Source organism: Leucopleurus acutus (assembly GCF_964270905.1).
Source record: "Leucopleurus acutus genome assembly, chromosome: 1".
Classification (NCBI taxonomy): domain Eukaryota; kingdom Metazoa; phylum Chordata; class Mammalia; order Artiodactyla; family Delphinidae; genus Leucopleurus; species Leucopleurus acutus.
In genome coordinates this window covers 86,161,510-86,186,245 of record NC_139142.1, presented here as the reverse complement: position 1 = coordinate 86,186,245, position 24,736 = coordinate 86,161,510, and the positions used below count along the sequence as shown (strand labels likewise).

Below are 24,736 nucleotides of genomic sequence, written 5' to 3'. Positions count from 1 at the left end.
CAAAGAGAAAATATTGGCAAAGTGATACAATAGATCATTTCACTGGTTCTAACTTTTTGACTCACCTTGGAAAATCCCAGCACTGCCCTCACCTCCTTTGATTGCGTGGGCCAAGGTATTCTATTTCTTTGGGCCTCCATTTCCTCATCTATAAAATGAGAAGTTTTTACAAGAGGATTCTTCAAGTCCTTTCCAGCTCTAAAATTCTATGATCGTGGGCTTCCCTGGTGGCGCAGTGGTTGAGAGTCCACCTGCCGATGCAGGGGACACGGGTTCGTGACCCGGTCCGGGAAGATCCCACATGCCGCAGAGCGGCTGGGCCCGTGAGCCATGGCCGCTGAGCCTGCGCATCCGGAGCCTGTGCTCCGCAACGGGAGAGGCCACAACAGTGAGAGGCCTGCGTACCGCAAAAAAAAAAAAAATTCTATGATCGTAAATGGACCTTCCAGGACAGAGGCACATTAATAATGGATTTAAACATATGGGTTTGGGCTTTAGAGAAGGATTCTAAGGAGAGAAGGACAGAATATGGTTTGAGTGGAGCCTGTGGTGAATTACTGTTTAGAACTGGTGTCAGGTAAAGGCCTTGGCGATATATAAACGGAGGGCAGAAAAGACTTCTCACCCTGACCAGATCAGAGAGATGGATCTCTCTGATCTATGAGCAGTTTCTGTGTGTGTGTGTGTGTGTGTGTGTGTGTGTGTGTGTGTGTGTGTATGCATGTGGGGAATAGCCCCCTTGCATAGTCACTTAATCTGGTTTATTTCTTTTCTCACCTCAGAATTTTCTAAGGGCTTTCTCCTGGGCCACAGGAAGAGAGCCAGAGGGCAAACCCAAACACTTGAATGGCCTAAGGAGCAAGTCACTCCTCTCTGTGTCTATTTTCTTATCCATAAGATGAGAGGTTTGGTCTGTGTTATCTCTGAAATCCTGCCCAACTCTTAACATTTTGTGGCTCTGGGTACTGAATCAAAAGCCCCTCTCTTCCTGAATGCTCCATCCTTAGACCAGACCTTTGTCTTCATTCCTCTTCTCTGTTTACACCTGGCTGCCCAGATCCGTTCTCCTGGCCCCCTTTCTTCTTCAATTCCCTCAAATTCTACTTGCTTTTTAGCTCCTTTGGGCCCTCTTTTGTTCTTATATTTCTATTGTTGTTTATTTAATATTATTTATATATATTTCTTATATTTCTGCAGACCCTCCCAGATTACACTCCTGATCTCCAGAACTGTTCCATCTCTATGTCTGCCTACTCCTATCTGCATCCTGGCTCCTCACTGAAGTTATATCCTTGGGTTCCTCTGAGGGCCCCCTGGGATCCCCTATCATTGGTCCCTCTGACAGGCACACCCTTCTCCAAAGCCAAAGGATCAGGTATTCAGTGGCTCAGGTGACAAACCTGCTGTCAGGTTACGGATATTGTTTCCTGAAAGACCACACTACAGTGTCAGTGGAGACTCAGGCTGCCTGCAGTGCCCTGCCCTCACCTGGCTATCCCACACAAGGTGAGAATAACCAGAACTCACCTCTAGTACCAGCGCTTACCTGGAAACATGGCTCTGAGCCTCTGGGCCCTGGTGCTGCTGCTATCCTGTGGAGGTGAGAGGAACAGTGAGCTGGGCTGGGGATGAAGGGGATGGTTGCTGGAAAGAGACTTAAGAATGCAGAGATTAACTGGTTTGAGAAAAAATAAAGGGGCAAGGAAGAGGGGCGGAGACTGGAGCTAAGGGAGAAAATGAGGGTTAAGAAATCAGGCCAAGACTTACTGTAGGGTGTTGAAAGGAACTCAGCTCACCATCTTTTTCACCTCATCTTTATATCTAGGCAGGGACTGGGCTCCAGGGCAGGGCTGAATTTGGGTTCCAGGCTTTTCCCTTTCAGTGATCTCTGGTTTCTCTTCTTACAGTGACTCTGGCCCCTACTGGGCCTCAGTCCCTGGACCCTGGTCTCTCCCTCCTGAAGTCTTGGCTCTCCGTTCTGGACCAGGCTCCCCAGGGGTCCCTCAGCCGCTCACGGTTCTCTGCATTCCTGGCCAACATTTCTTCTTCCTTTGAGCCTGGGAGGATGGGGGAGGGACCGGTGGGAGAGCCCCCACCTCTCCAGCCCCCTGCCCTCCGGCTCCATGATTTCTTAGTGACGCTGAGAGGCAGCCCAGACTGGGAGCCAATGCTGGGGCTGCTGGGGGATGTGCTGGCACTGCTGGGACATGAGCAGACCCCCCGGGACTTCCTGGGGCACCAGGCAGGTGTGCTGAGTGGACTTGCAGAGGTGCTGCTGGGAGCCTTAGTTCCCGGGGGACCCCCTAGCCCTACCCGGCCCCCATGCACCCGTGATGGGCCCTCTGACTGCGTTCTGGCAGCTGACTGGTTGCCTTCTCTGCTGCTGTTGTTAGAGGGCACACGCTGGCAGGCCCTGGTGCAGGTGCAGCCCAGCGTGGACCTCGCCAATGCCACAGGCCTCGATGGGAGGGAGCCAGCCCCCCACCTTTTGCAGGGTCTGTTGGCTTTGCTCACCCCAGTGGGGGAGCTGGGCTCTGAGGAGGCTCTTTGGGGAGGTCTGCTGCGCACAGTGGGGGCCCCCCTCTATGCTACCTTCCAGGAGGGGCTGCTCCGAGTCACTGACTCCCTGCAGGATGAGGTCTTTTCCATTCTGGGGCAACCAGAGCCTGATGTCAATGGGCAGTGCCAGGGAGGTGAGTGCTGCTGGGTCTGGGGCTGGGCTGTGGCAGGGCAAGGAAGAGTGAGACTGGGGTAGTTCTCTTCCTTACTCTTTCCCTCCTAGGCAATCTTCAGCAGCTGCTCTTGTGGTAAGTAACAGGAGAGGAATTCTGAGGGATTGGGTGTGGGACGTCATCAGCCTCCAGAGGGGAAGAGGAAACTGATGGGAGGGGTGTAGTTTACAGGTTTTTGAGTGTGACTATCGAGGTTGGTGTCCCAGCTCTACCTCTTCCTAGCCATGTGACCTTGGGCAGGTTATAGCTTCATTCTATGCCTCAGTTTCCCCACTTGGGAAATATGGATAATATTAACTACCTCAGAGTTTTTGCAAGGGATTAAATGAGTTGATACTATATGTGTAAACCACTTAGAACTGTGCCTTGCACATGGTGCTTGATAAATGTTAACTAATAAAGATGGGGTATGGAAAGAAAGGACGGGATTGCTTCCTCCACCCCTTACTGTTTCAGTACAACAGTGCCAGAGCACAGACGGACATATTCAGTTGCTGGGCAGATTTCCTGATCTGAGGCCAACCAAGGGTTGTGTTTAAGCTGCCTAAAAGCGTATGCAGAAAGGAGAAAGAAGGGGGCCGGGTGGACAGAAGGGACTCCAACTGCTCCTAGGTGATTTTTATGCCTTGGCGGGACAGATCTCTCTCCCCTTTCCCCCCATTCCAACATTTAAACCGGTAACACCAGTACTCCCAGCGACCTCACTTTTGGAAAAGCCTGTGCTTGCCACCCTCCCTGCAGGGCTCTGGGCTGGGGCCAGAAGTCTCAACCTGAGGACATGTAAACTGATCAGATGCTCACCTGCTCCTCCCTCTGCATACAGGGGCATCCGGCACAATCTCTCCTGGGATGTGCGGGCATTGGGCTTTCTGTCTGGATCGCCACCTCCACCCCCCGCGCTCCTCCAATGCCTGAGCACAGCTGTGCCTCTGCCCAGGACTTCCCAGCCCTCAGCCCACATCAGCCCTCGCCAGCGGCGGGCCATCTCTCTGGAGGCCCTCTGCGAGAACTCCGCAGGCCCAGCACCGCACTACAGCATTTCCAACTTCACCCTCTACGTGATCTGCCAGCACATTAAGCCTGTCTCCCCGCAGCCCCCTCCCAGCACTGCTGCCATCTGTCAGACAGCTGTGTGGTATGCAGTCTCATGGGCACCAGGTGCCCAAGGCTGGCTCCAGGCCTGCCACGACCAGTTTCCCGAAGAGTTCCTGGAGGCAATCTGTAGCGACCTCCCCTTTTCCACCCTGTCGTTTCCCAACCGCCGCTTGGTAAAGCGGCTCTGTGCGGGCCTGCTCCCACCCCCTACCAGCTGCCCTGAAGGCCTGCCCCCTGTCCCCATCACCCCAGAGATCTTCTGGGGCTGCTTCTTGGAGAACGAGACTCTGTGGGCTGAGCGGCTGTGTAGGGAGGCGAGCCTGCAGGCTGTGCCCCCCAGCAACCAGGCTTGGGTTCAGCATGTGTGCCAGGGCCCCACCCCGGATGTCACGGCCTCCCCACCCTGCCACATTGGACCGTGTGGGGAACGCTGCCCAGATGGGGGCAGCTTCCTGATGATGGTCTGTGCCAATGACACCATGTACGAGGCCCTGGTGCCCTCCTGGCCTTGGCTAGCGGGCCAGTGCAGGATAAGCCGTGGGGGCAATGATACTTGCTTCTTGGAGGGGTTACTGGGCCCTCTTCTGCCCTCTCAGCCCCCACTGGGACCGTCCCCACTTTGCCTGGCCCCAGGCCCCTTCCTGCTTGGCATGCTGTCCCAGCTGCCACGCTGTCAGTCCTCCGTGCCGGCCCCTGCACACCCCACACGCCTACACTATCTCCTGCGCCTGCTGACCTTCCTCCTGGGTCCAGGGGCCGGAGGGAAGGAGGCCCAGGGGATGCTGGGTCAGGCCCTGATGCTCTCCAGTCTCCCAGACAACTGCTCCTTCTGGGATGCCTTCCGCCCCGAGGGCCGCCGCAGTGTGCTGCGGACAGTCGGGGAGTACCTGGAACAGGAGGAGCAGCCGGACCCCCTGGACTTTGACCCCACTGACAGCTCCAGCTCTGGTGTAAGCAAGATGGAGCTGCTGGCCTGCTTCAGCGTGAGTGATCTGCCAAGGTGAAAGCTCCTGGAACAGAGGGAAGGGCCTCCATGGGAATTCTCTACTATATTACTGAGAGGCAGTAGTGTAGTGCAGCGGTTAAGCCCACAGCTCTGGAGTCATACAGGCTTGGGTTTACATCTTAGTTCTGTGATCAACCCTGGACAAGTTTTTAACCTCTCTGAGCAATATTTTTGTCATCTGCAAACGAATGGGGAGAATAATGGTGCCACTCTTTTTAGGGTGGCTGTAAGGATTACATCCGATAACACATGCTGTGGCCTTAGCGCTAGTATATGATATAAAAACAATATATAATAAATGTTATCTCATTATTCTTCCTGACTTTTTGATTTTCCCCCTTTGTGCTCCGGAAAGGAGAGGGATCAAGTTAGAGGACTCTAATTCTGTCCCTAGAGAGTGAGAATTGGAAACTGGCAAAATATAGGAAGATCAGGCAGAAATGAGAAAAACTCAGGGTGATTGCAAATTAGAAGAGTTGGGTTTCAGGTTCAACTATGCCACAAGTGAGGTTTTAGGCGAGTAATTTAATTTGGTTTTCCTGGGCTTCAGTTTCTTCTCTGTAGAGTGAAGGGGCTGGAATATGTGAATACCTTAGTTCATTCATTGAGTTCCGCTTACTTGTAAGGCACTTTGCTAGGTTCTGTAGGGAATATAAAGATTCCTTACTCCATGTTAGGGCCCACTTTCTCGAGTCCTGGGACCAGTGAAATGTAATAATTTGGTTCATATCTACAAGTATTTACTGAGCCAACTATGGCCCTGGCATGGGAAAGGCTATAGCAGACGTGGTCCCTGACCTAAAGGAGTGTAACATCTGAGCAGACACACATACTAGCTTCGGATGAAGGACAAGCATTCTAGCAAGTGGAGTTGGAGTGCCTGGGGAAGCCGCAGGAGGGACAGAGGAGACAGCTCTCTTGGCATCTTGTCTGTCTCCCCTCCAGCCTGTGCTGTGGGATCTGCTCCAGAGGGAGAAGAGTGTTTGGGCCCTGCAGATTCTAGTGCAGGTAACAGATGCGGGGGGGTGGGGGGGCAGTATGCGGGTAGACTGGGTGATAGCTGTGGCCTGAGGTCCCTGCCCAGTGAGGCCATAACCACCATGACCTCCTACTCCCAGGCCTACCTGCACATGCCGCCAGAAAATCTCCAGCAGCTGGTGCTTTCAGCGGAGAGCGAGGCTGCTCAGGGCTTCCTGACGCTCATGCACCGTTCCTGGGCCCAGATGCAGGTGGGCACGGAGGGAGAAGGGAACGAGGGTGGCGGGGGAAATCTAGGAATCAAGAGCACCTGGAACTAGGTAGGCAATGGGCTCGCTCTAGCAGAAGGAGGAACTCAGCCGGGGAGATGGCCAGAAGAGTGGGCATCCCCAGAGCCGGCATTCATTCCTGTGCCCCCACAGGTGCCACCATCTGAGGAGCAGGCCCTGGGTCGTTTGACAGCCTTGCTGCTCCAGCGGTACCCGCGCCTCACCTCCCAGCTCTTCATCGATCTCTCACCACTCATCCCCTTCTTGGCTGTCTCCGACCTGATGCGCTTCCCACCATCCCTGTTGGCCAATGACAGTGTGTAAGGACCTTGTACCACTCCTCCTGACCCTATCAGGGTCAGGCCAATCCCCCCCACCTAGAGCAGCCCCTTCGATTAAAACTGGGGAGTCTCCTTCCTGTCCATGACAGCAGGTCTCCACAGAGCCAGGGAACAGGGCCAAGGGCTAAGACCCATTACTCTCCCCAGCCTGGCTGCCATCCGGAATTACAGCCCTGAAATGAGGCCTGAACAGAAGGAGGCTCTGGCACGGCGACTGCTGGCCCCTGAGCTGTTTGGGGAAGTGCCCGCCTGGCCCCAGGAGCTGCTATGGGCAGCACTGCCCCTGCTCCCCCATCTGCCTCTGGAGAACTTTCTGCAACTCAGCCCTCATCAGGTATGTGGACGATCCTTTATTTGACTAGGCTGTTTTCTGATAGGTGGGATGGGAGTCAGTGGCATGTCTCCTAGTCCCACAGTGACCCCAACACAAGCTGACCTTCCCCATCTCAGATCCAGGCCCTGGAGGATAGCTGGCCAGCGGCAGGTCTTGGGCCAGGACACGCCCGACATGTGCTGCGCAGCCTGGTGAACCAGAGTGTCCAGGATGGAGAGGAGCAGGTGCGCAGGTGAGTGGTTGTGGGACCGGTGATCACGGCCAGAGCCGGGGAGAGGCAGGTACAGCTGCCATGATGGGTTGGGGTCCTAGAAAGGAAGGGGCAAGAGAGTAGGCAGTGGCCTCTGGCGGTGTAGGGCTCCAGGAGAGAGGCCTGTCTCTGGCATCCGTATTTCCTAGTTTAGCGGTTGGAGTGCTTGCTCCATGTACCCACATGGTCCCTGCCTTAGTACCAGCCTTAGTACCAGCCTCAGTGAAGGCCAGCTTCGTGCCCTCTTCAGGCTGGGGCCCCTCGCCTGTTTCCTGAGCCCTGAGGAGCTGCAGAGCCTGGTACCCTTGAACGATCCAATGGGGCCGGTAGAACAGGGGCTGCTGGAATGTGCGGCCAACGGGACCCTCAGCCCACAAGGACGGGTGAGCCCCTCGGCACAGGCCTACAAGACTCCAGGCTTCCCGTGGGGGGTGGTCTGTGTAGAGGATGTGCCCAGTCATCTCAACCAAGCTTGAGCACAGTTGGTGCCAGCCCTTGTCCCACCTTGGCTACCTTCATTCCTTACTTCCTTACTCCATGGCCATTCTTATCTGTTACCACCCCTTCGGGACCCTGCTCCATCTGGTCTATGACATCTCGAACATATCCTTTGATGTCTTGAACCCAATCTGCTCCTCTCCCATCCCTGGTTCCAAGCCATTATCCAGGCCCTGGGAAATCCAGATGTGGGATTAGAGAGGAGGCTTAAGGTTCACCTGTCTTTTCTCTCCAGTCCCAGACCTTCTTTGGTTACAGGTAGCATATGAACTTCTGGGGGTGTTGCGCTCATCTGGAGGAACTGTGCTGAGCCCCCAGGAGCTTCGAGTTTGGACCCCTCTCTTCCCTCAGCTGGGCCTCCGCTTCCTGCAGGAGCTGTCAGAGCCCCAGCTTAGAGCCATGCTTCCTGCGCTGCAAGGAACCAGTGTCACACCTGCCCAGGTGGGCCTATCTCACTCCCTGGCTTCCATCTGCCACCCACGGAACCTCAGTCAAGAGAATTACATTCAAGGATACCATTGGGCCCCCTGAAGCCTCCTTTTCCTCTGTCCCAAGGAGGACTCCCTCAACCCCCTTCCTCAGATGAAGAAGAGCCCAGAGCCAGGCTGGTCACTGGTGTGGTAGAGAGGGAGCTGGAAGTTTTGGAGGGCGGGCCCTAGGGACCTGCTTGGGACCTGGCTGCCAGGACCTTAGAGCTGTTGTTTCCTGTCCCATCCTCCCTTAGGCTGCCCTACTGCTTGGACGGCTCCTTCCTAGGCGTGACGTGAGTAGCAGCAACTTCTCAACATCCCCCAGAGCTCTCTGTCCACCCCACTTTCCCTGGCTCCCTCTCAGCTCCCCTCATACCTGCCGCCTTTCTGTACTGTGATTGTCCTCTTCCCTACCACCTGGCCCAGCTTCTTCAGGCCTCTTGTCTCTCTTGCTCCCCAGCTGTCCCTGGAGGAACTCTGCTCCTTGCACCCTCTGCTTCCAGGCCTCAGCTCCCAGACATTCCAGGCCATCCCTAGGCGAGTTCTGGTTGGGGCCTGTTCCTGCCTGGCCCCTGAACTGTCACGCCTCTCAGCCTGCCAGACCGCAGCACTGCTGCAGACCTTTCGGGTATGAGAGGAGCAGGGAGGATGGCCAATCAGGGATGAGGGCTCTGGTTGGGAGGAGGGCATCTTCCCTGTGCTCAGGGAAGGCCCCTCAAACCTCATCACTTTTACACACACACACACACACACACACACACACACACACACATACATACACGCATCTAATTCTCATGCAGGTGAAAGATGGAGTTAAAAACATGGGTGCAACAGGTGCCAGTGCAGCTGTGTGTATCCCTGGTCAGGTACGTGTGGTTTCTCCCGACTGAGCTCCCCTCCACATCCCAGGGATGTTTCATATGGCTGGTGCTGCCCCACATTCTCTCCCTGCAGTGGCCCCAAGAGTCCAAGCTAGCTCTGTGCCCACCAAGACATTCGTAGCTCTCCCCAGAGCCAGTTGCAGGACAGCATGACATCCTAGAATGTCAAAGCCACAAGGGTCTGAGAAATCTTCCAGGCCAGTCATCCTGTTTTCAGATAAAGGGACCAAGGCTCTGAGAAACTGAGGGAGTTTAGTCCATCAGGTGCCTAATCAACAGTGACACTTGACCACCACGGCCTTTTATGTGAGGGCTCTTGGGTGTGCCCTGTTAGAGTGGCACATGCCATTCCACCCTTCTCCTAGTTTTGGTCCCTTCCTGCCCCCATGGTTCCCCTTCTTCTTTGAGGCCTGAGTCCAGACCCTTTCACCTATCACTACACTGCTACACCCACCCCACCGGCAGCCTATCCCCACCACCTGGCCAGACTGCCTGCTGCCTCTGCTCCCACTAAAGCTGCTACAGCTGGACTCTGCTGCTCTTCTGGCTAACCGAAGGCGTTACCGGGAGCTGCCCTGGTCTGAGCAGCAGGTAATTCTTCCCACTACCCCAGAACTCCCTTCTCTCACTACTTTCCACCTCCCTCACCTATCCCTCAGGCATACGGCACATTATCCCTAGCATCCCTTATGATGTGACCTACTTTGCTCTTTCTTTTTCCCTCCTCCCTATTGCCTCATTTCTGTCTCTCTCTCTCTCTCTGTCTCAGCAGTGGGCATTTGGGAGAGTAGGAGGCTGGTGGGACCCACAGGGTGGAGAGGCAACAGTGGGTCCAAGGCATCATAGGTCCTTGGGCAATATCTCTGCTGGGAAGTGGCTCCTCTTTCTTTCTCCTATAGGCACAGTTTCTCTGGAAGAAGATGCAGGTGCCCACCAACCTGACCCTCAGGGATCTGCAGTGAGTAACTTGTGTTGAGCTGTGAGTTTAATTCAACTAACATTTTTTGAGTGCTTACCATGTGCCAGGCACCATGTGATATGTGGGGGAGTGGGGGTGTGAGGATCAGTGATGCATAGCCTCAGCCTGGGGGTCTTCTTCTGGCTCCTCCTCCCCTGACCCTCCTGCCCTTCCATAGCACAGTATCTATCCTGATTGGGTTCAGGTCCTAGCCCCATCACCTGTTTGTGATCCTGGGCAAGTCATTTAACCTCTCTAAGCTTCAATTTTTCCTTCTGTAGAATAAGAATTAAAATGGTACCTTCCTACTACCACAGCATTGTAAATCAACTATACTCCAATAAAAATTTTAAAAATAAATAAATAAAATGGTACCTTCCTATAGGTTGTGAAGATTAAATGAGATAAGGCATAAAAGGTACTTAATACAGTGTCAGGCCCAGTGTAAGCTTCTGGTAGACATTTGCTAATTAATCCTTCAGAGCCACTGACCAAGCAGGAATAAACAGGAGTTAAGTATCACCTTACTTCCACCCACAGTGAAAGAACCATAGGCTTCTGAAGACGTGGCTCTAGTCTCACTTTACCACATTTCTAGTAGAATGATGCTGGGAATGTCACCTGACCTCTGTAAATCTTTATTTTCTTCTCTGATAAACAGTGATGATGTTGTGGGAAGCCAGTGAGAATATCTATGGAAAGATATTTCTCAAACTGTAAATTACCGTAAATGAACATCTGTACTTGTGTTGAGAATGTTGATATCAAGGAGCAGACAGGCTGTGGCACGTGTTGAATGAGCATCTACCCACTCACACATCTACAGGGTTCTGGGTACTCTGGCAGGGGGCATGTCCTGTGAGTTTCTGCAGCAGATCAACTCAATGGCAGACTTCCTTGAAGTGGTACACATGATCTATCAACTGCCCACTGGGGTTCGAGGGAGCCTGGTGAGAGGGGTGCTTGCACATTAGTGGGAGCAGGGAGGCGGGGACGCTGGGTATAGAACCCAGCCTCTATGCTCAGCTCTGTCCTAAACCTGCTTCCCTACCCTGTCCTACAGAGGACCTGTATCTGGGCAGAGCTACAGAGGAGGATGACAATGCCAGAGCCAGAGCTGGCAACCCTGGGGCCAGAACTGAGTGGGCTGGACACCAAGCTACTCCTGGACTTACCGTAAGGCTACAGTTGGAGATACTGGATTCTCAGAAGGCTCAACCTAGGGTAGAAGATCTGCCCTTAGGAAATACCTTAGAGGTGGTGTTTTTCTGTCTGGTGGTTCCTTGACATAAGTTACGGCCTAAATCAGAGGATTCTTTTCAAAGTTGTGCTAGGGGAACTTTCCTGGTGGTCCAGTGGGTAAGACTGCATGCTCCCAATGCAGGGGTCCCAGGTTCGATCCCTGGTAGGGGAACTAGATCCCGCATGCATGCCGCAAGTAAGAGTTCGCATGCTGCAACTAAGAAGTCCGCATACCGCAACGGAGTCCGCATGCAGCAACAAAGATACCGCATGACACAACTAAAGATCCCACATACCACAACGAAGATCCCGCGTGCTGCAACTAAGACCTGGTGCAGCCTAAATAAGTAAATATTTTTTTAAAAACGAAAAACAAAGTTGCTCTAGGTATTGACTGGCTCCCCAAACAAGGCCCCAGTATGGGACACCTGAGGGTGGCAACATTGTGATGTGAGCTGCCAAGCAATATATATATATATATATGTATATATATATATTTAATATTTATTTATTCGGCTGCGTTGGGTCCTAGTTGCAACACATGGGATCTTCATTTGCTGCGTGCGGGAATCTTTAGTTGCAGCATGCGGGATCTTTAGTTGTGGCATGCGAACTCTTAGTTGCAGCATGTGGGATCTAGTTCCCTGACCGGGGATTGAACCTGGGCCCCCTGTATTGGGTGCATGGAGTCTTAGCCACTGGACCACCAGGGAAGTCCCCAAGCAATCTTATTATAACCTAGGCCACATTAATAGAGGTAGAATATTTAAAATGAGGGAGGTAGAAGTTCCCTGGTGGCCTAGTGGTTAGGATTCCGGGCTTTCACTGCCATGGCCCAGGTTCAATCCCTGGTCATGGAACTGAGATCCCACAAGCCACATGGCATGGCCAAAAATAAAAATAAAAATAAAAAATGAGGAAGGTAATGATTCAATTCTGCCCCACAGGACTGTAGTCTGCTTAGGGAACTGTGTTCTCAGAGGAGTAGGTAAAGATAAAATGTATGAAGCATGTGATAAATACCTTCAAATACCCCAGGGGCTATCAAATAGAAAATAGATTGGCATGTTTCTGAATGGCCCCACTGGGCATGACTAGTACCAGCGAATGTAAATCAGATTTTTACACAATATGAGGAAAATTGTGGTAGTGAGTTCCTGGCCACTGGAGCTATTCAAGCCTAGTCTGGATGGCCCCATAGCAGGAATGTTGTAGAGCAAATTCAAGTATGCATGAGGAGAGAGAAGACTAGATGAACCTAAGGCGGCTCCTAAACTAGATACTCTAGGAGTTTATGAGTATCTCACTCACAGGCTTCTTTTCCCATTTTGCCCCCATGCTCACCCCATTGCCAACTGAACTGTAAGTCAGAGTAGGAAAAAGCTGGTGTTGGTCGTTCTGGGAGGTGACTCCATCCTTACATGTTTATAGACCTTCCCACAGATTTTGGCTTTTGTACTACTTGTTCCAGTTCCAGACTTGGCAACCCTAGATAGAGTACCTGGTGTCACTTCTGATTTTTTGGCAAAATGGCTTTTTAAAAAATGCCTTTCAAACCTATTTAAATATATTGGTTCTTGGAGATCATTTAGAATCCCAAAGACCTGGATGAGGTGAAAGATCCTGGACCATAAGTTGGAAGACCCGCATTCCTCATTTGTGAAAAGAGAGATGAGAAAATACCTCTCTTACCCCCAGGTTTTGCCATAGGATCAAATGAGATAACGCCTAAAAGAACTTTGTCAATTGTATAGTGCTCTACGAACGAGAGGGGACCTTCTCACAATAAGTAGAGGAAGGGTCGTACTGTGGAAAACAGGAACTGAGAGGAAGACCCCACCATGTGATCTCTTTGAACCTCAGTGTTTAATAAAATGGGGGAGGGGACTTAGTGATACTTAATATTTGGGGCTTTTGATTCCATTAGATGAGGTAGGATTGTTTGTTACTTCTCAAGAAGACTGGAAATACGTCACTCCCTTTGTTCTCTCCCTGCAAGCACTGTGGTGGGAACTGGATCTGGGGCTTCCTTTCCAGGGCCACAGGGTTTGGTCTAGTGTTACCTCTTGTCTGGGCAATGTGGCATTCTGTGGTCCCTTCTCAACTTGGCTCCATTCTGAGTCCCCCCACTGTCAAACTGCTATAGGATCCGGTTGATGGACAGACTGTCCAGTGAATCCATTATGTTGGTGGTGGAGCTGGTACGAGGCACTCCAGAGCAGCTGCTGGAACTGACCCCACCCCACCGGGCAGCCCTGGCAGAAAGGGCACTAGAAAACTTGGTAAGAGTCCACACCATCAGACTCAGAACTGTAGCCTGGGCCATTCTTACCACTCAGACAATGCTCTCTGTCTTCTAGGCCCAGACCTGAACTTTTGCTGCCAAACAGGTTTTTGTCTACAAGGCCTTAGCCCCTAGATCTACCTCTGTGTTCTAGTCCTTGATAGTCTGCTTCATGTTTCTTGTCCATATCCCTTGGAGTATAAGAATTCCTTGGATTCCACCTCCCAGTCTTCCTGCCTGCTCCTATTTGGGCTCATTGTTTAGAAAAGTGAACAATGACAATGAACTTCATAGGGTCTTGGGTTGGGAGCTGGAGGGAGGCAAGGTCAAAGGTCTTGGTGTCTTGATCAAAGAGACTGGTCCTTTGAGACAGCAGTGCATTGTCCCAAGGCCTGATGCCCCTCTCCAGGCTCCAAAGGAGACAACAGTGTCAAGGGAAGTGCTGGAGACATTGGGTCCCTTGGTTGGATTCCTGGGGATAGAGAGCACACGACGGATCCCCCTACAGATCCTGCTGGCCCATCTCAGTCAGCTGCAGGGCATCTGCCTAGGAGAGCCATTTGCCACAGAGCTGGGATGGCTGCTGTTGCAGGAGCCTGTTCTTGGGTACGGACCTCCGGGAACTTCAGATTCTAACTCATTCTTCACCCACCCTCTCAACCACCCTTATCAGTGGCAGCCCATTCAATATGCTTGAGGTCCTTGGAGCCCTGAGTCCCCAGTCCCAGCATGTCTTTCCTCTTCCTTCTCACAGTTCACTCAGCATCCCAATCCCTGATCTTCTTTCTGTCCCTCAGGAAACCAGAGTTATGGAGCCAGGATGAAGTCGAGCAAGCAGGACGCCTAGTATTCACTCTGTCTCCCGAGGCTATTTCCTTGATCCCCAGGGTGAGGTGAAGGAACAAGGGAGGGAGTAAGAGCAGAGAGGGGACTGGGGAGCTGGTTCCAGGGAGCTAAGACCAAGGAAGTTGAGGGCAAAGGGTGTGAAGCCCAAATTTAGCAAGGGGGGGGGACTGCTAAAAAGAGCCAGGACTTTGGAATTACAGCTGTAGCAGCTGGCCCTGACCTGCCCGGCTCTGCCCACCCTCCTTCTACCTTCTCACCCAGGAGGCCTTGGGCCCAGAGACCCTGGAGCGGCTCCTAGAAAAGCAGCAGAGCTGGGAGCAGAGCAGAGCTGGACAGCTGTGTGCAGGGCCACAGCTCACTGCCAAGAAAGCAGCCCTGGTAGCTGGGTTTGTGCGGCCCACCGCAGAGGATCTCCCAGGTGAAACTCCCCACATGCCCATACATGTAGCATGGTGTACAGGAAAGAGTATCCAACAATGCAGTCAGACTTGTGCCCTTTAAGCAGATTTGTATAACTTCTCTCTAGGCTGGGGTTTTCTAACCTCTAAAGCAGAGTTGTGAGGGATGATCTTCAAGGTCTCTTCTAGTTCTAGGGTTCTATAGCTCTGGGAATTTATAACTCATTATATTTTTAGCCCAGGACTCCCCTTTCCCTGCTCGCTTATCCCTGTTAACAGCTAACTCAGCTCTAGGCTTGATTAAGCGTGGAGCTCTCTCCTGGGAAGACGCTTAGGATGGAGGAAGGTGACACTGTGGGGCTAGGGACCTGGGTTCCAATCTAGATCTGCCATTCAGTCCTTGAGCAACCCCGTCGGTCTTCCATCTATACAATGAGGGGCTTGTCCTCTCGTCACTTGTTCTAATATCGAGTCCTATAAATCTCACACTGTAGTAATCCCTTGAGCCATGCTGCCCATATTGCCCTGTCCTTCAAAGGTTGGGGGGGGGGTCATTCCATCTATAGCTATCTCTCTGGGCATACTTTAGTACTACACTGACCCCCTGGCCCTGCCTTCCCCCTTTAGAACCTGTGCCAAATTGTGCAGATGTACGGGGAACATTCCCATCAGCCTGGTCTGCAACCCAGATCGCAGAGATGGAGCTTTTAGACTTTGAAGACTGCCTAGCACTGTTTGCAGAAGACCCAGGACTTGGGCCTGAGGAACTACGGGCAGCGATGGGCAAAGCAAAACAGGTTAGTGATGGAGAGTCCAGTTGGGGTTGGAGGTGGAATAACATGAGGAAGCCGGCTGGGTGTGATATGGAACACAAGGGAATGGATAGCTGGGTGAGGGGTGGGGGACAGAGGAGATAAAAGAATTAGAGGGTTTGGATCCTGAGTAGGAAGTCAGAGGGGATGAATACTGAGGGAAGGAAGCTAGTGAAATGGGTAGAGGGACCAGAGAAGTGGTTACCAAACTTTAGTGTGTATCAAAGTCATCTAGGGAGCAGGTTTTTTAAATGCTTATTTGAGGATCTCATGCTAGACTCACCGAAGAAGAATCTCTGAGGATGGGGTCTGGGCATCTGCATCTTAACAGTCACCGCCCGCCCCCAAACCCCAAGAGTCTGGTGCACGTAAGAGTTTAGAACTCATGGACTAGAGTCTGCTATTCTTCACTACTGAGACTCTAGAGTCTTTTAATAACACCTTAGTCAGAGGAACCTTAATCCAGTCCTCTCATTTTACAGTTGAAGAAATTAAAGACCCAGAGAAGGCAAGTGATTTGTCCAGAGTTACACAGCTAAGGTCAGAGGCAAAACTAAGACCCAGCATTCTGACTCTTAATCCAGTGCTTTTTCCATTCACACTCTTCCTCTCTTTCTCTAGTTGTGGGGTCCCCCCGGGGGATTCCGTCCTGAGCAGATCCTGCAGCTGGGTCGGCTCTTAATAGGTCTAGGAGAGAGGGAACTACAGGAGCTGAACCTGGTTGACTGGGGTGTGCTGAGCACCCTGGGGCAGATAGATGGCTGGAGCTCCATCCAGGTAACATCTTCTCTCCTCTCTACCACCTTCCAAACACCCATCCCACAGATACAGGCCTCTAGGGCATATAAAGCCCAAGGAATTTCTTTCCTGTGATCCTGCCTGGCCATTCTTTCTATCTTTTCCTAATACCTCATACTAGTAGCCTTAGGAACTCTGTGATTTATTCACTCTGAGGCCCTGGACACATACTACTTCCTTCTGCCTCCTTTCCCTTTGGCCTTCTTTTTTTCCATCCTTCTCTTTTTTGGATCCTCAACCTTTCCCATGGCCATTGGATCTTCAGGTCTTTTTTTTTTTTAAATAAATTTACTTATTTTATTTATTTATTTTTGGCTGCGTTGGGTCTTCATTGCTGTGCGCGGGCTTTCTCTGGCTGCGGCAAGCGGGAGCTACTCTTGGTTGCATTGCATGGGCTTCTCATTGCGGTGGCTTCTCTTGTTGCGGAGCACGCGGGCTTCAGTAGTCTTGGCTCGAGGGCTCAGTAGTTGTGGCACGTGGGCTTTAGAGCACAGGCTAAGTGGTTGTGGCGCACGGGCTTAGTTGCTCCGCGGCATGTTGGATCTTCCTGGTCCAGGGCTCAAACCCATGTCCCCTGCATTGGCAGGCGGATTCTTAACCACTGCGCCACCAGGGAAGCCCGGATCTTCAGGTCTTAATAATAAAAAATCCAGTAGCACTTGTCCCTTCCCTAAGCAGTTGCCCATCCCTGACTTCCCCATGACTTCTCTCCTTACCCTGTGGCCTCCACCCCCACCCCAGCTCCGGGTTGTGGTCTCCAGTTTCCTGAAGCACAGTGGTCGGCACGTGAGCCACCTGGACTTCCTCCACCTGACTGCACTGGGTTACACGCTCTGTGGACTTCGGCCAGAGGAGCTGCAGTATATCAACAGTTGGGAGTTTAGGTCACCTGTGGAGGAGGGTGTGGGTGGTGGTGCTGAGGGAAAAGTGGGCTCACTGGGGAGGGAAGGATCATGCAGGAGTGGTCCCATGGAGGAAGGGATCTCACCTGAAGCCATTTCTACCATCAGCTCATGACCATGGACCCTTATCACCATGGCTGAATCCTTCTCCCTTCCTTCCCACTCTTCCACAGCCAAGCAGCTCTCTTCCTGGGCAACCTGCATCTCCCATGTTCTGAGGAGCAACTGGAGGTTCTGGCCCAGCTCCTTGTGCTGCCTGGTGGTTTTGGCCCAGTCAGTAACTGGGGGCCTGAGATCTTCACCGAAATTGGTACAATAGCAGGTAGGGAGACTTGGCCACTGCTGCTGCTGGTTGTCAGGGGTTGGTTTCCATACCATGGATGGACTGGTTGGAGGACTGCTCTGGAATTCTTAAGGTGGGAGTCTGAGAAGGTATTTAGGTAAGAGGTTGGAGATGTGTTGGGGAAGGTCTATGGTAGGATACCTTGGGATTATCTGGAGAAGGCCAGTATAAGATAACATTTGCATGCCCATCCCACTTGCTTCAACAGCTGGAATCCCAGACCTGGCTCTTTCAGCACTGCTGCGAGGACAGATCCAGGGCCTTACCCCTCTGGCCATTTCTGTCATCCCTCCTCCGAAATTTGCTGTAAGTATTGATGGAGTGGGGTCTGGGGTGACCACAAGAGAGCCAGGGCCCAACAAGGGCTACAGTGGATGTCCTGATTCTTGCTTCCACCCCTAGGTGGTGTTCAGCCCCACCCAGCTATCTAGTCTCACCAGTGTTCAGGCTGTGGCTGTCACTCCTGAGCAAATGGCCTTTCTGAGTCCTGAGCAGCGACGAGCAGTTGCATGGGCCCAGTATGAGGGGAAGGAGACCCCAGAACAGCAGGGTGAGTTCCCAACTGCACAGCTTGACCCACCAACCCCTGACCCAGAATCTGAACCCTAACTTGGTACTGGTTGGCTCACAGAACACTTCAGGGAGGTCCTGGAGTGAAGGGATCTACAGGCAGATAGTTTCCAAGTATCAATGGCTCCTGTGGAGCAGAGCTGTGATATTCTTTCCATTCTCTGTCTCATTATAGGTCGAAGCACAGCCTGGGGCCTCCAGGACTGGTCACAACCCTCCTGGGCCCTGGCATTGACCATCTACTTTCTTGGCAACCTGCTATGAGCCTGTCTCTGCACTTAAAGAGAGAGATTGTTGGGAAAGACATTTTAAGTAATAATGAATAAAGTGCAAATGGAAGTGCAATCTAATTATCCTCAGGAAGGAGGATTCCTGATGAGGAATATGGGTAAAATGCTAATGCTTTCCACCCACCTGAGAATCAGTGTTCCTGGCATGCCATATCTGGAGTCTCTTTCCATCACAAATAATCCCACTGCCTTTTTTTTCTTCTGGAGGCTAGTTCCTCCTCATCCCACCATTAGAAATAACACAACTGGAGCGTAGCCAGTAGTCTTTACTAGGACAGAGGGAGTGAGGGGGGAAAGGGAGGATCCAGAGTAAGGAGAATGGGCCACTGTTAGAATGGCAGAGGTCCTGGGAGTCTTGAGTCATCTGCTGGGGATGGGAGTTAATGCTTGTTGGGGAGAGGCGGAGGGACGCGGATATCCTGGCCTCTCTCCAGACGCCGTTCACAGTCAATCAAATAGTTTACTCCATCGATGACCAGCTGCACCAGCTCCACCTGAAGGACACTAACCCTTGATCTCTGCTTCCCACAATCTGACTTTCTTCCGCACTGATTTGACTGCTCTGGGAACTCGTTTCCAATTCCCTCCCCAATCAACCTGAATTTCATTTCAGATTCTATTACATTCCTGAGGCTCACTCCCTGTCACATCTCAACCCCCACAGACCTATCCCGAATCCCTAAGAATCTCACCTCTGACTTGCCCAGTCGGTCCAAATTAGAGATGTCAATGATGCCGCCTGTGGCAGCTGTGTCCACTCCTCCAGTTCCACGTTTTTGGAGTCTTAGGTTCTCTAGGATCTTTGGGAAGCGGCTATCCTAGAGGGGAGATAGAGATTGGGGGGCAGGGTCAACAGAGGCAGAGATTGGTCCGACCTGAAAGAGCCCTGAACCCACTCAGAGCTCTTCCCCTTGACTCTTTAGCTACACCATGTCTGCTCCTTTCCAAAATGCCCAATCCCTCCCACCCATACACAGCCACCTTCCTCCTTCACAACCCTCTAACTCCACAACTCCTTTACTTTGCTTAGCAGGGGCAGTTTGATGTGCACTCCTGCCCGAAGTCCAGTGCCTAGGTTAGATGGACAGGTCAAGATGTATCCCAAACGCTCATTCCACATGAACTCCCAGCCACGCTCCTGGATCAGCCGCTCCACCTGAGTGCAGAAAGGCTCTGTTAGTGAAAAGTCAGGGATATGCTAGCCTTCCCTTAGCTAGACCCACAGGAACTCTAGAAATATGTCTAGAAACAAAGACTTGGGATGTGAAAGAATGACACTGATTTTTTTTTTTTTGGTGGAAATGGCTCATTATCATGCATAAAAGATAATTTTGATGTTGCAAGCCCATAATGATGAGATTGTGCAAAAATATCCTGTGTGGAAGAAGAGAAACCTGAGGGAATGATGCATTAAGGATGATCTAGGGAGATGAACAGAGGTGGTAAACTGAACTGAGAAAAGATCGATTATTCAATGAGTTCTGCATGCATTGACATCTTTACTTTGCTAATGAGCCTAGAGCTTGGAAGGTTCTTTCAGCCAGAAAATGAGGTTGTAGGCTTTGCAACAGGAAGAGGCAAGGGAGCCTGTTAACTGTGGAAAGAGCACATGTGAGAAAGCAAGAGGAAGGTGAAAATGCAGCAGAAGAGCCGGATTCATAGTTGTGGAGGGTGGGGGAGGAGTGTGGGAAGCATGTTTTTGTTTCACGTAAACATCCTAATCATGAAGATGACTATTAGAGTTGAAGAGACTGGAGATCTGCCGGAGTTGATGGACATGAAGACCACTACCTAACCTGAGAAAGGGGACGCTGTTCCTAGTTCAGAAAGAACCATGGCATAGGGGTATATTGTATATGATGAACAAGGGGAAATTCTTCCATCTAGAATAGTAACAGCAGTTAACACTTAGGGAACACTTATTACAGGCCATGCACTTTACATGCATTATCTCACTTAAACCCCACAACTTAAAATGTAGGAAGTCTTACTCTCCCAATTTTACAGATGAGAATACTAATCTAATATGTTACCTATTACTTGCTAAAAATAACAGAAACTTCCCAGCCAAGATCTAAACGGAAGAGGAGCTCTCTCCCTTTACAAGTTCAAAATAGAACTGTATACATGAGAAAATACAATAAGGATTGGGTTTATGGGGATTTGTAATCTGGAATTGAATATGGAGACCTAATCCATATAGGACTGAGGATTCAGTTCAACTCCTCATGCAGAGCAACGCATTTTGGAACTTAGGCCATTCCATCCTCCACCTTCCCTGGTTTCCCTGCTACTCTCAGCTTAAAATCTAGACATGCTACTTTAGCAAGAATGACAGAATCCAGAGTTAAGGCCTACCTTGGCTCCCAACTGGGTGGTTACATTAGAATCATGAACATACCAATCTCTCACTCCTTACATCCATCCAGGCTTAAACCTTTTCCTTATCTGCACATCCCACCATCCCACACCACACCCCCCAGGCACTGAGCCACCATCTCATTTACTCCTTCTTTGCATTATTTGGCAACTGCTTTATTTACTTCCTTAGACTCCTGACATTCTTTCTCTCTTCCTATTCTTAGGGTGACCACATATCCTGGTTTTCCCTGGACAGTTCTGATTTATACCTCTTGTCCTAGAGTGACTGGTGGTGATCCTTTTCACCATCAAAAGTATCCTGGGTTGGTTGATAAATTATATGGTCAATCTACCATTTTTCTTTTTCTTTTTTTTTTTGTGGTACGCGGGCCTCTCACTGTTGTGGCCTCTCCCATTGCGGAGCACAGGCTCCGGACGCGCAGGCTCAGTGGCTGTGGCTCATGGGCCCAGCCGCTCCGCGGCATGTGGGATCTTCCCAGACCGGGGCACGAACCCGTGTCCCCTGCATCGGCAGGCGGACTCTCAACCACTGCGCCACCAGGGAAGCCCCAATCTACCTATTTAAATTTGTTTTTTCCTCAAGTCCTCCCACCTAGTTCCCTTATACACTCTTCTCCGACCTCTTTGAGGCCTCGGCAGAATCTTTCAAACACTTTCTTCATGTTGCCACCCTTCTCCATGGAGATGACCCGTGTATGATCCTCCTCATTCACCCAGATCAAGAAGCTCTTCTCATTGTTGTGCCTGAAGGCAGGAGAGAGGGAGGGACAGGGATTAAGAGGCAGGGCAAGAATTGGGGGAGATAGGAAAAAAAGGGCACTTATAGGGGCAGGGGATAAGCTAAGCCTCATACCAGATTCCACGAGCATCTGGCCAGTCTCGAGCCATTCCTGCTGCGGTCAATAATGGGGACACAGGTTTATCAAACAGGAAGTGGTCCTGGGGAGAGTAAAGGGACTTGGGTTAAGAATCCTCACAGTAGCCCCTGGGCTTCTCAGAGCCCATCTACCTCATCTGGCCCAGCCTCCCCTGACTCTTCTTTCCATCTGCCCCTCCCACCCAGCTCGCTCTCAAAGCCCCTCACATCAATTAGCTGCTGCTGCTCAGCCTCTGTCATCTCACTGAGCCGATAGTAGCGTCCAGCCAGGTCACCCTTCAGGCCACTCAGTGCCTCCACCACAACACGCTCCACCTCTCGTCGCTCTGCCCGGGTGCAGGCTGGAGGCAGGCTGAGACCCCGGATACTTCGGCCAGTTCTGACTCTTGTGGACAATACATACCTCTCATCAAAGTAGCCAGAACGGATCTGGGGAATCAGAGAAATTAATGTAAGTCACAGAAACACAGTGGATGGGAGCTGAGGGCCTTTGGGAAGGAGAGACCTTAAGGACTAGAGGGGTCCTCATTGCCTGCACTGGAGGAAGCCCATTGGGCAAGCACTCCGACCAAAAGGGCGTTGTAAACCCTCCCCCAAACCTGCCCACCTTGGGGGGTGGCCATTCTCATCCGCCCTCTCCTCTCTACAGAGGCTGCTCCTGAACATACAATTCTTTCCCCAGACAGACTAAAAGCTCAGCAGTATAATGACTATGAGTCAGGGTATAATTATGGTTGAAGGGACTGGAGAAACAGAATGTTGTATATAAGGCAATGCAAGTCAGAAGTGGAATATTTGACCTACCTTGCTGGCATCCAGGTCAGTGGTATGTTTCATCGTCTGGGGGTTATATCCATTGTGTCGCTCTTGGATCACAGGGTCAAACAGCTCAGCAAATACCTGAGGGGCAGTTCAGAGGAAGAGGGTGGTTAAGGAGAGGGAATCCCTTCCCAAGGTTTAGTTGTGGATTGATTTCACTGGGTGAGAAAACATGAGTATGGATGGTCCAGTCTTAAGGGTAAGTGAGGTCTTTAGGGGAAAGGAGCTGGGATTACTGGGGAGATAAATTGGGTCACGAGGGGAACTCTGGGGGCCCCCTACCTCATAGGTCTCCTCATCACCAGCTACCATGCCCACAGTCTTGATGAAGGGGTGGCCAGGGTTGTCCACGCCAGTCTGGATACATTGATCTAGCGTCCAACCAGTGGGTGTGGTCTTGTCGCAGAGCCGGGCATAGACTGCTGGGGTCAGGTGACTGGCCATGCAGTTGTTGTGCTTTCGGAGGTCTGGGTACTCAGCACTAGGGAGGGGGTACCAGTAACCATGGAGGGAGGGCACAGGGGGCCTAGACCTAGTGCACTCAGCTGGGAGCATGTCTGGCTTTGTTCCTTGGGAGGAGGGGAGGTTAGAGGGAGCTAAACCTTGGTAATCTCATCAGGGACTTTCAGGATCTATTCTTTCCCAAGAGTTCTAGCTTCCTCTGGCTGGAGGCTCAATTCTCTCAGACCTGCTCAGTTCTTTCCTCCCATGGACACGACATTAGGGATGGGGGGAGGGGAAAGACTAAGGAGGGGAATTCAGGAAACGGGAGAGAACAGCAGGAAAAGGAGATGGAGGAGAGCGGAAAGGATAGTTCCTGGTCTCTCAATTAGGAATTTGGGCAGGGTAGGTGCAGCCAGAACTCACAGGGCCAGAGCTGGCCTTGAGGGTGGGAACTGCGGGCTCCAAGTCCTCAGGAATGCTTTCACCTTATGGTTTTGGCCTCCATCCCCACCCCCACTGAGGTTTTCAGACTGTCCAGCGCCTGTACTCCAGAGCCTTCGTGACTATAGCCCTTCTCTATTGCCCAGGTCCCCATCTCCATCCCCGTCAGCAACTACCCGTCCCCCACCCCCACCCTCACCCGGGCGCCTGAGACACTGATACCTCGGGGGATACAGCCTCCGTCGTTCGCCGGCGGCTCGAACAGGTTCCGAGCGGAGAAGAAACCCAGCGGCTAGAGACCCAGCTCCAGCCAAAGCCAGGAGTCTGAGCCCCGGGCGGGCAGACAGGAGACGAGAGAAGGGACCAGCCATGGCTTGAGGGTCTGGTTACAGAATCCCGGAGTAGGAGCTGGCTCAGGGCAGGAACCGGGAGGGAGGATGCAAACAGGCTGACTGAGAGCCGGAGGTGGGTGCGAGGCTGGAGCCGAAATGGATGGAGGCTGGAGCGGGAGTGAAAGCCGGTGCCGACCAGGCTGCAGGAGAGGCGCAATGAGCTAGCGGCGGTCGGGCGCAGGAGAGGGAAGCAGAGCTGCAGTCTCCAGGGGTGGGGCTCATGCAGGCCCCGCCTTCCCGCCTGCCACGGCCCTAGGTGTGCGGGGGCAGAGGGCAGGCACCACCCACCAGGTAGATTAGGAGGACTGGAGATTCGCAGCCCTAGGCCGGGGAACGGGCCCACCTGAGATGAGGTCGCCCAGATTTCAGCACCAAGTAGAGGACAGCACCCAAGGGGACAGGAGAGACCCGAACACCCTTCCCCTAAGCCTCCCGGTTTAATAGGAAACCCGTTTCGTCGCCCTGTGGGTGTGAAAGCGTGACACTACCCAACCTCTTCTCGTTTTTTCGGCCTGCCTCAGCAACCTCTCCATCTTCCCAGGGGAGGCGGCCTCGGGGAACAGTGGAATAAACACAGATACCAGAGGAAGACAAAGAGAAAGCACACAGGCAGACGCTGAGAAAGACACCAGCTGCCTCAAGGTCACCTTTTCCTTAGAACCAGGAAGAGGACCAAAGCTCCTCCCTGTCACACCTGTGCTCTCCTTATAAGGTTGTGGAAGGATTCCGGAGAGAAATCAGGGAAACAGGAACTCTTACCCCATCTGTGCTGTGTTGCCCGCCCCCACAGTGCCCCCAAGTCTGAAGCCCTGCTCTGTCCTTCCTCCACTTCTCATGATCCCCCACTTTTCCCCCTCCTCTGCCCTCCTCCCCATCTCCTACTTCACCTTTGATCTTTTACTTCTCAGAGTCTTTTCCAGGCTCCGACCAGTTTGCTGCTCACAGGACTCCCTCTGAGTATTCTCGGCAGGCTTGCCTACCTGTTGTTTGTGCTGGGCGTGGGGCTGGAGTTGGGCAAGGAATTATTATGCTTCCTTCTCCTCCTCTCCCTTCTCCCCGCTCTCTGTAGCTCCCAGTTCCTGAG

General features: G+C 52.1%; 2 protein-coding genes across 5 annotated transcripts; one reads left to right on the top strand and one right to left on the bottom strand.

Annotated features, from left to right (window-relative positions):
* Positions 1-1,554: 1,554 nt before the first annotated feature.
* Positions 1,555-18,271, top strand: STRC (stereocilin; the record flags this gene model as incomplete). The annotated part of the gene is made up of 29 exons (XM_082855646.1): positions 1,555-1,600; positions 1,908-2,693; positions 2,783-2,807; positions 3,556-4,810; positions 5,779-5,841; positions 5,952-6,062; positions 6,234-6,400; positions 6,569-6,755; positions 6,872-6,987; positions 7,256-7,388; positions 7,762-7,944; positions 8,228-8,266; positions 8,434-8,601; positions 8,774-8,839; positions 9,320-9,445; positions 9,754-9,812; positions 10,639-10,762; positions 10,876-10,988; positions 13,201-13,336; positions 13,748-13,944; positions 14,136-14,226; positions 14,446-14,602; positions 15,210-15,379; positions 16,016-16,171; positions 16,934-17,076; positions 17,268-17,416; positions 17,646-17,743; positions 17,840-17,987; positions 18,183-18,271. 29 exons carry the CDS (start codon positions 1,555-1,557, stop codon positions 18,269-18,271), a joined length of 5,301 nt encoding a protein of 1,766 aa, XP_082711772.1.
* A 286-nt stretch (positions 18,272-18,557) lies between these two features.
* Positions 18,558-24,683, bottom strand: LOC309957877 (creatine kinase U-type, mitochondrial; the record flags this gene model as incomplete). 4 transcript variants are annotated; one of them, XM_082833414.1, is made up of 9 exons in its annotated part: positions 18,558-18,791; positions 18,990-19,115; positions 19,319-19,453; positions 21,300-21,423; positions 21,533-21,618; positions 21,764-21,985; positions 22,361-22,456; positions 22,658-22,856; positions 23,483-23,631. In XM_082833414.1, the coding sequence occupies 9 exons, from the start codon at positions 23,629-23,631 to the stop codon at positions 18,678-18,680; spliced, it is 1,251 nt and encodes a 416-aa protein (XP_082689540.1). In that variant the 3' UTR covers positions 18,558-18,677. The 4 variants fall into 4 exon arrangements, with proteins under 4 accessions (XP_082689540.1, XP_082689543.1, XP_082689542.1 ...); XM_082833417.1 differs by lacking the exons at positions 22,658-22,856; positions 23,483-23,631 and adding an exon at positions 24,633-24,683; XM_082833416.1 differs by lacking the exon at positions 19,319-19,453.
* Between the last annotated feature and the right edge of the window lie 53 nt (positions 24,684-24,736).